This window comes from Ixodes scapularis, unplaced genomic scaffold (assembly GCF_016920785.2).
Source record: "Ixodes scapularis isolate PalLabHiFi unplaced genomic scaffold, ASM1692078v2 PGA_scaffold6__148_contigs__length_123643588, whole genome shotgun sequence".
NCBI classification, from domain to species: Eukaryota; Metazoa; Arthropoda; class Arachnida; order Ixodida; family Ixodidae; genus Ixodes; species Ixodes scapularis.
In genome coordinates this window covers 4,294,802-4,309,004 of record NW_024609881.1, presented here as the reverse complement: position 1 = coordinate 4,309,004, position 14,203 = coordinate 4,294,802, and the positions used below count along the sequence as shown (strand labels likewise).

Genomic DNA, 14,203 nt, shown 5'->3' with positions numbered 1-14,203 from the left:
GGACGTATTTGCTGAATAGTGGTTGAATTGGGAGGTTGTGAGGCTTACCTTTATCATTTTCAAATAGTCGTAGAATTTTTTTTGTAAGATGATCAACCTATTATATAATTGGTTGCCAATGTCTTGCCCCAGTCTAAAATGCAATAACACAGTTTGGAGTAAAATAATGCGTAACATATATATTTTTTTTAGCCACAAGGGTATGAGATTTCTTATTGTATAAATACATTCAGTGGCTCGGGAAAGCTCAGAGCTCAGCTTATTTATGTGCGTGTTCCAACTTAACTCTTGATTGAACCACACACCAAGAAATTGTTGTTCTGTAACCTCCTCTATAATTTTATTTTCAAAATATATTGTCACCTTAGTGTTGTCGCACCTATTAACGGGAGTGAAAATTATATATATTTTTTATGTTTATTGTAATTTATTATTTTGAAGCCACACTGATAGATTGTCCAGATATAACTATTTGTCATTGATTCTAAAGGCCCGTTCACACTCTTGCGACTGCTTGTGACCTCTTAAACCTGGGTTCCTTAAAACTTCTTAAACCAGAGAACACACTGGCGCCATCTATTGGGAAGCAGTGTAAACTCGGCGGTCCGGCATATTTTTTTTTATTTCTCGCGCAATATCCTTTCTTTTTTGGCTCGAAAAACTTTTGTCAATGTTATAAACGAGCCTTTCTATGGGTATTACGCACATTTGACCTCGGAAATCCCGCAAAACCTTCGCTTTTGTGAAATGCAGTTCTAGGGTCACCGCATAGATGGTGCCACAATGTCAGTGTGTCCCCTCATTCTAGAAACATTTAAGAAGTTGTAAGAGATCTCGTCTCTCTCAGTCGTACTCGGTCGCAAGAGTGTGAACGGGCCTTAAGGCCTCTTTAGAGGTTGAAGCAAAAAACGCGTTAGTGTCGCCTGCATACTTGACAAGCTTGGAGGATCTCAAAATATTTGTGATATCATTCACATAAAGGAGAAATAAGAGGGGGCCAAAATAGACCCTTGTGGAACAGCATACTTTATTTTGAGTGTATTAGAATTGTTGTTAATATAAACATATCGCTTGCGGTTTTGGAAGTAGTTTTTTTTATTAAAATCAAAGCAACCTCATGTATGACCTTTGAAGCTTAATTAGTAATATGTCATGTTGGATCATATTGACCTTTCTAAAATTTAGGAATAAGCCTAAGGTGTAAAATTTATTTTCAATGTTGTTTATAATTTTATCCTTTATTTCCACAAGTGCCTGCTCTGCGGAGTTAGATTTTTGAAAGCCATATTGACATTTGTTTATTACATTGTGCCTGGAAAAAAATTGTCTAGTCTAGCATTTATAACCCCTTCAAATATTTTTGAGAAAATTGACAAAACCGAGATTGGTCTATAATTCTGTAGAAGGTGTTCCTCGCCACCCCTTGTAAATTGGAGTAACTCTTGCAATTTTCAGTTCGTTAAGAAATATTCCAGTTTCTAGAGTATGATAGATTTTATGCGACAGGATATAAGATATTTGTTGGGAGACATATTAGACAGGCCTTGGCTTGGAAGTCGTCTACACCAGCTGGGCATTATTTTTAGTTTTATTTATAGGTCCTTCTACTTCACATGACGTAGTTGGTAATAGCATTATTGTGTTTCATAAAGAAGTCATTGCCTCTGTGACACAGCATTGCAAAGTATCTGCGTGTTCTAGCAGCGAACCAACGTCAACAAAACGCATAATCATTAGATCCATTATTTCCTGTCCACTCACGTTCCTGCCATCGATAGCAACACTGCGTTCCTTGCACGCATCTTTTCCTATCAGTAATTTTGTTTCCAGTTTCCCATATCTTTCTTGAGTCATTGTATACCCTTGAAAATATATTTTGATAATATTTGGATTTGGCCTTTTTCAGATTGGAGTTTAATTTATTTCTCGTTTTTTTACAATTCAGAGAGAATATTTTGGTTCCTACATTTAATAAAATTATGCTACATCCTATCTTTTATCTTAAGAGGGCGCGGTACCTCTATTTATTCGTCCGTTTCAGCCACCAGATGGCGCGTGGCTCGTAACGTGGTTGAACGCGCAACTTCTAGATGGCGCCAGTATCGAAGTGTGAAAAGGCCCGCGTTATCCGCTGCGTGAAATAGATCCCCGAAATGTGCCGTGTTCTCCCGGCGGAGGAAGTTTCTCCCTCCCTCGCGCGCGCTTGGTATGTCTGCGGTCAGTCTGCTCAGTCTGCGTAGCATTGGACGTCGGTGATAATACGCGCAATGGCCGAGTCCGGCCTCTGCGCTGTGTGATGCAGTGGGTGGCGCTCGTTTCTGTTCAGAGGTAGGAATAAAAATGTCGGTCCCCTTTTTTACGACGCTCGTTTCTATAGCTTGTTTTTTTTTTAGTTTTTTTTTTAGATATATATATATCTCAAGTGACCCACAGTACCGCCTCTTCGAAATCGTCCTTTGCAGCGAGCGATTGAGAGTCAGGTTAGCATTTTATTTTGGTCAGCACTACACGTTCAATGAAGACCTCGAGCGGCGATGTAATTATGTATTGTTTCCCAAAGTGTGTCCAAGGTGCGCAGTGACAATTGGAAATGGTATTGAAGGCGCGCGACCGTCGGCTTATTAAAATACGTGCGTTAGATCCACTCATTAAGTCTAATCATTTTTGCCAACGTCTTTTATCTGTTTCGACAAATGACATGGTCGAGTCTATTGATAACCTTAGCTAGATTGGACGTACGGAGTGTACGGGCTTTAAATAAATTTGCTTAGTTTATGTGAATGAATAACTGCTTTCTCTTCTCCGTGCTCGGTGCTATGCAAAAATCGCTTAGATGTTATGGTAGCGTAGTGTGGCGGCGTTTTGCACGCTGACTCGCTATTGCATTCGCTGTGCACAGGATGTGTGCAGATAAAATGTGTCAAATCGTATTTTTGATCGATATGATAGATTTACTTTGCTACAGTGTTAATTATACTATCCTGATTTAAACTGGTTCGTCCCTGATCTGAGTCTAAGTTCAGATTCGAAGGTGCAGACAAACTTAGCGTCTTAACAGCCGTAATGCGCAGAAAGAAATTAGTACCATGAAAGAAAAACAAAAGGATACGATGTGGCTCGGTGTTATAGAAGTAATGAGTGTGCAAATGATGCCATCGTACGTTTTCTTTTTTTTTTGTTTGTTTGTTGAACTATCCGCATCGCTGAGAAACGCTCAAGGTACCAGCAAAGACAGCGAGCTGGCGAGAAATTTCCACCGAGCGGAAAACGAGTGTCACTTTCATTTCATCATGCGCTTTCATTTTGATATGGCTCCAAATGCGCGCGAAATAGTTACAGGTAAGGCAACAAAATTTAGATGTTAGGTCTGGAACATCGCCGACTCAACCGTGTTGGGGGCATCTCTCGCAAGTCAATACGTCAAAGGTATTGCGGGTCGAACTGTATGTGAGAGTTATCTATTTCAGCGAAACCTTGATCTCGCAAAACTATTGTGCGTTAGAGATATGCATCGTGTTAATCAGGTATGAATATACCCTATCTCACTAGTTGCGCGCAGTACTTGGAAGCCACGAGCGAGAAATAAATGGCAGTTGATTTTGAAGGACAATCGCGACGTGGAAGCCCATAAAAGATAGTCCCGATAAGACGAGAGCTTCCCCTTCTCTTCAAGTGCGTGGGTTACGCTCTCAATCCTGCACTTGTGGTAACACTGCAGGCTCCTAAAATCGTCTTTCCTGAAGAACACAGTAGCCTTCAGAATTGTGGGGTGCTACGCGAAAGCGAGCGACATGTCACGGGAACGAAGGCGAGGTGCTCCGGGCTTTGAAAACGTTCCTGATCGCAAGATTCGCAACAACTACTTTTTTTTTTTTTGTCGAGGCGCAATTTTTTTTTTTTTCTTTTTCGTCTATCTTGATACCCCATCAGCACAAAAACTACCATAAACTGAAAAAAAAAAAAAAATAGTGGGCATACATCGACAACGCACCCACTGGGACCCGAGTCAAAGCAAGAACTAACTACTAAAAGGGGAAAAAAATCATGTTTGCATATACAGACAGAACGCCTCCATCGAAAGAAATGAATCATGCGCTTGTTCTGCCAGTCTCGTTGTGCATCTGTCAAAAGCCACAAAGGAGGAAGACAATCAGCGCCTACACCACTCCCCTCCCCTCCCTCCTCCCCCCCCACCACCACCCCTAAAAAGAAGAAAAGAAAGGTTTCTTGGGCGCGCGTGCGGTCGCCCAAGCGATGACCTTGGAAGGGTATGCGATTGTAGCACGTTTGTCCCCCGGTTGTGCCCCTGTCTCAAATGCCACAATCCGTTTCTCCCAAGTGCCCGTCTTATCTTCCCGGGTATCAACTCCGCAGTGATTCTGAATCATTCCGATGCTTTCCAACGTTGCAAAACGGTTAGACGAATATTTGCACACAAGTATACACTGTTCACAGAACTATCTACAGCGCTAAAATTTAAAAGCGCCATGTTAGATTCGGGAACTCGGGTAAATTTAGCTCATTGTTAGAACATTCTTATTCGCTCGATGAACTCCACAAAACGTGTAAATATTACAATGAACTTTCCAGAGAACGATAGTTGTTGTCGGGGTTCCAGGCGACCGGACGGGCCAATTTTATTTCATAATCACAATCGTATCATCAAGGGCACGCCATTTCCTCATCACATCTTCTACGAAAAGAGTTGCTGTATTCGTAGCACACACAGACGGAAACGGTTGAGACTGTGCCCAAATAATATCTTCTCTTGGAAGGTACTGCGCAGTGATTGCAATAAATGCCTCTAACATAAACATTCTGCTCCACATGTCTATTCACAAGATGCAATACATCGTTCTCCCAACTTCGTTGAAATGGGCATGAAAGCGCGTAACTGTCACTTGGTTGAAGTTTTACCTAGAGGTGAAGTGTTTACCGCAAAAAGTTGTTAATAATTTTTTTTTCCGTTTCACTACAAAGCTTGATTCACTTCAATTTTTGTTTTTATGTCGTCTCTACAGCGCTTTTACGTCGGTACTTTCGTGTTAAAAAACATCACACAGTGTGCGAAAAAAAGAAAAAAAACGGTACGATCGATGCTGCATAGCCTCTCTTTTTGTGGACATCAAGGGAAAAAAAAAAAAGATAGTAGTTGTCTTTACTTCACATTGCATGTTTTAGCACGGAAGTTCTTATCTGGTTATGATGTCTTTACTTTCTTGAAAATTGTATACAGTAATTTAAATTACCGAATTACAAAAACGTCGAAATTGCATAATTGCTTTTCGTTGGGACGCCATGACGACAGCGACACTAGTGTTCGCTCGTGGTTTTCGCCAGCATTTCTACGATGAATTGCCAGGATCGCGAGATGCAGCACCGTGACACTCCGTCTTTTGTGACGTCATTGGTTGCCACTTCGGGACCACTTTTAATGTATGGCCAGCATAGGACGCTAAACACACCAGTAGGACACGCGCTGTAGGCGTCGTAGTACTGCTCCTAAAAGTAGTTGTCACGTGCTTTGCTCCGCGACTCTGATTCCCTCACAGCAGCTCTGACTGAGGGTTGCCAAATTACGGTGAAACGGAGTATAGACAAAACAGACAGGAAACGAGCTGCCAGCATACGTAAGTCAAACTTCCAACAAAAAGGATTAGTTTCTTCCCAAGCTGGACGACATTTACCGGGCATCTTTAGAGCTGCGAAGCTCAAAATCACGCGTACACATAAGATTTTTTTTTCTCTCGCGTGTTTGTGATTTTTATAATGTCCTGCAAGCAAGAAAAAAATATATATGGTGAAGTCACTCCGAGGGGGTACCGATAACTGCGAGCCACGAACATGAAGGATTCGCTAACATCCGTCAGGAGTGTGAACGGTAAATCGTCACGCAAATATATTCTCACAAGCTGCAAATATTTATTTGGCTTAGCAAGTAGAATATACTAACGACATGTGATTATTGTATACAAGATACCATTTCTCGGTTCTTCAAGACCATTTCCCTAGTCTGAACGGTCACGCTACGGGCCGCGGCTAGCCATGGCCTCGATTGACTACGGAGCTGCGTTTTGTCGTCTGCTACTGTACCGCCAACAGGAGAGTGATAGCTCTGTGTGCTCCACAGATGCGTGTTGCGGTATAACTCTGTACGTCTGTACTAAAGGAAGACAAAAGGATAGGCTCTGTGACCCCCTCCTAAGCTAACAAAAACAAACAGAAGTATACTCGTTTCGACTGAAAGGTTTCCGAAATAGTGGCTGGACATTGGAAAACCATATGTCACAGAACTTGGTTTGTGAAATGGCATTATTTTTTCGAGCAAGAAATCACCTGTTCACCACTGGGACGACAAAATCGTCACTATTTATTGCGTAAGGTGTATTTGCGCTCATGAAGAAAAATCTGAACACATCCTTCTCCCAAAGTTCTATGTCGAGTAACAAACACTTTTTTAAACATCTAGGCACAAATAACTCATTTATTGCTACACTTGTATATACACGTTAATTAAACGACGTCAAACCGCATTTGTGATTAGATCTTGATGTATATACCAACTACATTCATATTTTTTAGGGCTTTATTGAACGATGACTTCAAAAATAGTTAGTGAAACACGATGGCTCGATCTCACCAAAAACCTCAACGTGCGAAGCTTCCACAGATGGTCGCTGGCGAGTATTTTCAATGTGAGACTTCAGAAGCTTTCGTTTGCAATAGGGAGCTTGCTTTTGACTACAGCACTGCACGGGCCCGGGAAGCGCGGAGCGCGCTGCTGTGGGGAGAGGTTGACCTACAAGATGACGTGTTACGTGATCACGTAAGATGCCGTGTCGCGTGATAACGTAAGATGACGTCATTTCGTGTAACGTGATCACGTAAGATGACGTCATTTTGTGTAACGAGATCATGTAAGATGACGTGTTTGTGTCACGTGATCAAGTAAGATGACGTCAGCTCGTATGAAGGGATTACGTAAGATGACGTTTTCGTGTCACGCTATCACGTAGGATTACGTGATTTCGTGTTACGTGACACGAAGGGGGTGAGGAAGAACTAACGCTCACGCATTTCCCATTGGATGAATCCAGTTAATCGCTCCACTCCATTTTTTTTTCATTTTTTTTTTTCGTTTTTGGTGTGCTCTTGATTTTGCTTACGCGGATGGGAGCGATTGAAGGCTGATGGTTCACACATTTTCGTTTGACTGCGACTGCAACCACTTGCGCCCGCTTACACCAAGAGGCTGCTATGGCTGCAGTTGTGTCGAGCATAGACATGCCTGAGCTTGAAAGACACGCGTTGTGCTCGAGCGGCACCAAACACAACTGTGTGAACCAGCCTATAGAGTTCGTTTCGAATTTTATTGGGGTGCAGCGCTACACGCTGATCCAAGATTTTGGGCAGCTACGTAGGCATGTGTTGGTCCCCAAAGTGTGTCCAAGGGGCACAGTGGCGATTTATTGTGAAATCGTATTGAAGGCGCGCGAACGTTGGCTGGAAGATGCCCGCATTAGACTCACTTTCTATTCTAATCATTTTGGCAATGACTTTTATTTGTTTCAACACATGATATGGTGGACTCATAAGCTTAGGTGGACTGAAACCACAGAGTGTACGGTCTTTAGATTACATGCTTCGTGCATGTAATTAAATAACTGTTGCGTCTTTTTTATTTGACGCCGTAACAACCGTAATGCGAAAAGAAACATATGAACGAGGAAAGATTATTAGGATACGAGGTGCCACGATGTTATGGAAGTAATGAATATATGACGGATGCTATCATACATTTTTTACTTGTTGGACGTTTCACAAGTGGAACGTTGCGTTTATATGCGGTTCAAAATAATACGAGCATCGCGATGGTCTACATCGAACATAGAGATCATATAATAATATAGAGGAAAAGGCCCAGCATCTTCCCATGCTTTGCAGTCGCCTCGAAATGGCAATGCCCGGAAGCAGACTTCGTCGGTCCTGGTGAGACAAAATAGCAAGTTTTCCCTGTCATAAACACAAAAGCGTCTATTGCGCCAAGAGAGCACGTTTTTATTTATTATTCCAGACTTCCACTCATTGTCGCTAAAGGCCTACACCAGTACGAACTTCGTATAGTGAAATAGCTACAGCAACCGGATTTACTTTTCACCGGAGCGACCGGCCACTCTGACACAGTTTTTTCTTCCTTTTTTTTTTATTTGCACGCAAGTAACATTGCAATTAGACTCGGTTAAACTTTTGATCGAGCATAGCATTACACATTACACATCAAAATCCGCGCATAGGTGCTTGAAATTTCCAAAATGACGCAATTTTAAACCGAGTTTGAACGCCAGCTGGACGCTAGATACAGCCCACTTGGCGAAGCAGACGACGTACAGGGTGAGAGGGGGAGGGCATTTTTTTTTCTCTTTGCTTTTCCTAGTGAAACGAGGTAGAAATTCGTAACGACTCTTGTTACGAAAAGGGTTGGGTGTGTCACTCAGGTCTAAGCAAAAACGTTTGAGTTTCTTTTTTTCTTTCTTTTTTTTTCTGTTTTCAGAACAGGCACGAGACCCCAAGGATTAGTAGGCCACTTCACTAAGCGAAGCTAGGGAATGTTTAGGGTGCTTCGTTTTTTGTTTTTTTTTTAGGCACACAGAAACTCCCTACTTTGAAATTCTTTGGGCTAACTTCGGGAAACCGATAATTCGCAGTGCTAACAAACACGACTTATCGGGGTGCCCAAGACAGGGCTTTTGACCGTGTTGTAGATTATTATTTGCGTAGGTCAGGGTTTGAGAGGTATCGCGATCGTTGAGGCATTTGCTCTGCGTCGCTGCAAACATAACATAAGCACCACCTTCATGAGCGTATCTCGAAAGGGGGTTGATTTGCTACGCCCGGAACGTTTGGCCGCCATTTCCTCTGCGTTACGTTACCAGTCAGCTTTGGAGATAGCGAGATTCAGCAGGCCGTTTTTCTCCTCCGTATCGGTATCCCCAAAGAAGGCGCCGCAACTGAGCATGCACGCCTCCAGTCTTTTCTGCGTAGTTCAAGGACCCTGGTCGGATGACGCGGAAACAATCCGCTGAAACTCCCTATTCTCCTCACTCTGTTCTTCCGAACTACCTTTCCCTTCCCGGCCCTTCCATTCTCCCTTCTTTCTTACCCTAATCCAGTTTCCCTTACAGAAATACGTTTCGAAGTCGAAGTAAATAAATATTGTTGCAGTTCAGGGTTGCCTTCCGGCGCTTTGGCCTTTTAGCAACTTCATTATCCGGTGTTCAACGTTTCGATGTTTGTTATTTCGATAATGCGAAGTTTGGAGCTCAACAAATCACCTCTATTCACCAAGAAAAAAAAAAGCCATAATTTTCATGACAAACTTTAATATTTCGAGTCGATAAACATCCGCCGGTGACGAAAATACTAAATCGGTTACAACCGGAAAACTCCGGTGGTTGGAAATATTCGGCCTCGGTAAAACCAAAACACTCCAGTCGGTGACTGTTCCCGCCTAGCGATGGTTAGTTCCTTCGAAACGCCTCCTTTGTAGAAGTTTGTGAAACATTTTATCTTGTCGATCCTCCACCCTTCCAGTGCTTATTCAGAGGTCAGTGTGGTTCTTGGAAGACAACGCCAACAACATTAGTGCCGTCCGGAACCATTGACCTTAGAAATGCGCCTCTTTGCTTGGAGAACTGATATGCATTGATTGTTATTTGTTTCTTTTGCCTACTACAGACCATTCAAAAACTCGCCCTCTGGGTGCCACCAACTTCGTCTACTGGGCTGTGAAGCGCGTTCGAGCGTGCGCAATACCTCTCTAGGCCGAAAGATTGTACACTGAGTATGCGTTCACAGCTCAATGAGTTAGGCATTTTTCGTCAGGATAGATGCTCCCACGAGAAGAGCGTATGAGATATGTGAATAGAATTGGAAATTTGAAATTTTCTTGTTCAATCGCATTTTTTTTTAATTATCAACGCTTTTTAGTGTCATCACGAGACGTTCAACCATAATACACTGGTGATTAAAAAATAAGCACCAAAAAACATGCACCGATTTTCGCTCAAAAATAAACACCGGAAAAAACATACCCTAATCATTACCCATGTCACCTTTTTGGGCAATATGTGAATTTCCAGAAGAACAGCGAGTTATCACCCCCCTAAAAATACCCTGACTACAGAGCAGGCGACCCGTTTTTCCCCGCGTTAGATTGCGGTGACCACAAACCGAACGGAGGTCACAGGACGTCCGTGAAAAATAAAAAGGAGGCAAGAAACGATCTACTCTGTGCACGCTTCATCCCCGATTTCCACGACCCCAAGGCCGAAGGACGTTTGTGTGAAGGATAACAATAAAATAAAACTTTGCGTCAAAAAAAAAAAAAAAGCCTGTTTTTAAAAGAAAAAAAAAAACAAGTAGAAACAAGCACAACGCGTTGACGCTTGCCTCAGGACGGTTGTCTTCGACCCATGGCTTCAAGGTGAATTTGCTACCTGCGAAAACACTGAGACCTACCCACCGAGAACCAGGAAAGCAAGACACGCACACTGACGCCTTGGCGTGCAGAATGAAACAGGATACGGGCGCGAAATACGGCCGCGGAAGAACACCTTGCACTGTGCCGATCCGGCCGATCTCCGAACGGACGATTTCGCATTTCGTGGACAGCGAGCGCCACCGCACGGGAGAGAGAGGTACCTTAAAAGCAACAAAAACAAGCACCGACACCTTGGTTCTCTATATTTGCTGTAGGTACGGAACAGATCGACTTACATGAATAATCTGGATATTATTCGATTCCATAATAAATTTAGAAGACATTAAGCGCAACACTTTTTATGTTTGCATTTAGATAATTTTGTAAATTCGCTCCGAACACAAGAGTGCCGAATTAGCCATTTTGACCATTTTCATGATTTTTTTAAGAATATAATTAAATTTATAATAAAACATTTGTTCCGCTTAATGTCTCGATAATGACTCAATGTCTTTAAAGCCAAAATTTTCAAGAAGATCCGCGCAGCCATTATTTTGTGAGAATTTTTCTAAGTTGGTGAAAAACCTCATGTATTCTCTATCGGGCTCTGAGGTGCGCCCCCTCTTAATACGCCTGTATAAGTCATTTGCAATCCAAGGTTTTCATACATTATTTTGACGTTTGTTTACTTTAATAAGCGGAAAAGCAACATCGTAACAAAACTTAAATGTGTTTGAAAGAAGTGCATAAGCAAGGTTGGGGTCACGTTCCAAAAGGACGTTCTCCCAGTTTGTTTGCTCGAGCAGGACACAAAAAGTTTCCAGTGATTTTTTATTTATGTGTTGGTGGGAGTAAGTATCGCGTTTCCGTGTATTTTTGCCACAAAAGAAAGATGTCAGACAGAAAACTGGCATGTGGTCGCTTATATCTTGTGTAAATACACCAGATGTGTCTTTCCTAGCATTGAGATTAGTGATACATATATCTATTGAACTAGAAGTTCCTAAAGTCAATTGGGTGGGCAGTGTCACAGCTTTAGAACATCCCCAAGCAGATAAGAGATTATTCATCTCTATTACATAACTATTACATTTAAGAAGGCCGATGTTTGTATCACCCATAATTAAAATCTAAGTAGGTCAGTCTAAGAAAAGGTGGTAAGTCTTCCAATAAATTTTTAAAATGTTCCTTATTACCAGTGGGGGGTCTATAAATAGCAGCAATAATAACAATTTCGACATCTAAAACAAGGCACGCAACGTCAGCTCTGATTACAGAGAAATTTTCATCAACATACCAAAAAATATTTTGTTTTAAATAAATGGCAACACCCCCTCCTCTTTTATTTTCTCTGCCTAACTGGCGCATTTAGAATCATTAAAGTAAGGTGGTAAGCTAGCTAGGTAGGTTATATCTGCTATTTCATTATAACCGACTGGTTATAACAAAGTGCAAAAGGGAATGGGAAATCGTGATCGTTTCGCTGTAGGTGCTACTTCATTATAACCGACTTCATTATAGCTGGTCGTGACAGTAGTCCTATTGTGCCGTATCCATTTGAATTTGTGCGACTAGCTCGGAAGACAAGCAGAGGCCTCCTGCTCGCAGGCCGTGTTCCGGTCCGGGATGCTCCCCCAATTTGTGCACGTGCTGCTGCGCTGCCTGGCCGCACGGTCGCACGACCTGCTGCGGGACGAGGTGTACGTGGCCCTGCACAACATGGCCTCGGTGGACTTTGACCAGTTCCGCACCACCCTGCTGCCGGGCTTCCTGGGCTCCTGCGAGGGCCTGGACCCCAACCAGCGCCAGAGCCTGGCGCAGGGCTTCAAGAGAGACAGGGACCTCCCCTCCTTCACACAGAGCGTGGACAACTTCGTCAACGACCTGCGCTACTACCACCTGTGCAACAGTGCCGCCACCGAGGGAAGCGTGCGGCTATGAGTGCGGGCCGACTCCGGTACTTAAAGGCTCGTCGGTCTCTAGAAATGGGCTTCCAGTTGAACGCTGGAATCTAGGCCAACTTTGAAGCTGGAAAGAAAGCTTGTTCTTGAGCCAGAACTGAAGCCAGTGGTTTCAACTCAGACTTTGAGGCCAGAGCTGAAGTCCACTATGAAGCCTGGACTCAACAGCTCGCTGGGAAGAGTGAGTTGAAGTCAGCTCTGGAATTGGAGTTTAAGCCAGCGTTGAAGCCTGGGTTCGAGAGAGCTCTAAAGCTAGAACTCAAGCCTGCTCGAAAGTCCGAGTTAAAGCCAATGGTTTCAGCTCAGACTTTGAAGCTGGAGCCAAAGTAGGCTTTGAAACCCGAGCTGAAGGGTTCGAGCTCACTCTAAATTTCTTTGTTGAAGTTGGCTCTGGAATCGGAGCTCGGGCTAGCCTTGAAGTCGGAATTCAAGCCAGCTTCAAAGTCGGAGCTCAAGCAACTTTGACGTCTGGGCTCAAGCCAGGTTTGAAGTCGGAGATGAACCCATCTTTGAGATTGGATTCGAAGCTGAAGCCAGTTCTGGAGTTCGATTCAAAGATGGTTTCGAAGCCAAGACTGAGCCAGTTTTCAAGCCATATCTGTAGCTGGCTTTGGAGTTGGAGCAGAATTCATCCTTGAAGCCAAAAAGGAAACTTGTTCTAAAGCCAGTTTTGAGCTTTCAGTTCAAGTGACTGCTCGCAAGGTGCTGTCTCAGGTGATTGTTGGGTATTGCGGGGATATTTATTGAAGGACCAGTGTAAATAGCGTTTGTTTTCGAGGCCCACGCTAGCCTTGGAGCGAGATGTTTGTGATTGCTACGTGTGGTTCGACGTTCCTGATAGACGGTGCAGTGTCGCGGGGTGGCCCCTGTGGTTCGAAGACCCTCTCGACGTTTTTTTAATGTTGCATCAATGTGGTGGACCCACAGGTGCACGGACTATTTATTGCCGCTTCAGACTCCAAGGGTTCCACAATGAAACATTCCGTCGCTTTGTGACGACGGAAATTTTTGCATTCGGTTCGTGCCCGGTCGGGGCCAATGCATCCGAGGATGCCGCCGCTTTTATTCCTTAATACTGCAAACCGGGGGCAGTGCGATTGTAGTGCTCGAGCCGGTTTGGCGAGTTTAGCCACATGGACTCTTGCAGGAGGTTGGTGCACTTTTTTAGGCGTTGCGCCATACACGAACAAAGGTGTTTTGTCTTCCCTGATGGAATGAGTGTTCAAACCAAAGCATTTTGTTTAAAGGAGCATCGCTGCATGAAGGCAAAGGGTCTTTTTTTTTCTAGGAGTGGCCACTGCTTCGCAGCGCGGGGTTCCGATGGTGGGATTATTTAATAAAGCTGTTTTTCACAACCTTGTTCCAAGAGCCCTGTTCCATTGTTTCGAGCTTGTGCTTACGTTTGTGATTGTTTGCAACAATTTTAGAGGAGACTCAACCTAGGAATCTTAATTTTTATTTTATCAGAAAGTTGGGGGTCGCGAGATATTTCCTTCAAAAGAAAAATATCCTCGAAGCACCAACGAGCAGACTTAAATATCTGCCTTTCTTAAACAAGTTTCTCTCCGTTTGTTTATTTATTTATTTACTTGAAAGGAAGGGAAAAAATGTAATACCTCACAAATATTTATTATTTAAACTAATAGAATTTGCACCACAATTACTGGGGCATGCAGTTCATTTATCGAGGAATTCATTTAACTGGATTTCAAATAATTGACTACAATAGTTAACAACTTGCTTGGGCAGAGCATTCCACTCA

The 14,203-nt window shown here is 43.1% G+C and overlaps 1 protein-coding gene across 2 annotated transcripts in view; it reads left to right on the top strand.

Moving 5' to 3' along the window:
• The window catches only part of LOC8037790 (exportin-6), an 83,246-nt gene extending 69,445 nt beyond the window's left edge, over positions 1-13,801 (top strand). For both annotated transcript variants that reach the window (XM_040499707.2, XM_042294405.1), the window contains one exon: positions 12,089-13,801. In XM_040499707.2, the coding sequence (XP_040355641.2) occupies positions 12,089-12,421 (333 nt within the window). In that variant the 3' untranslated portion in view covers positions 12,422-13,801. The remainder of the gene's footprint in view (positions 1-12,088) is intronic.
• Positions 13,802-14,203: the final 402 nt, after the last annotated feature.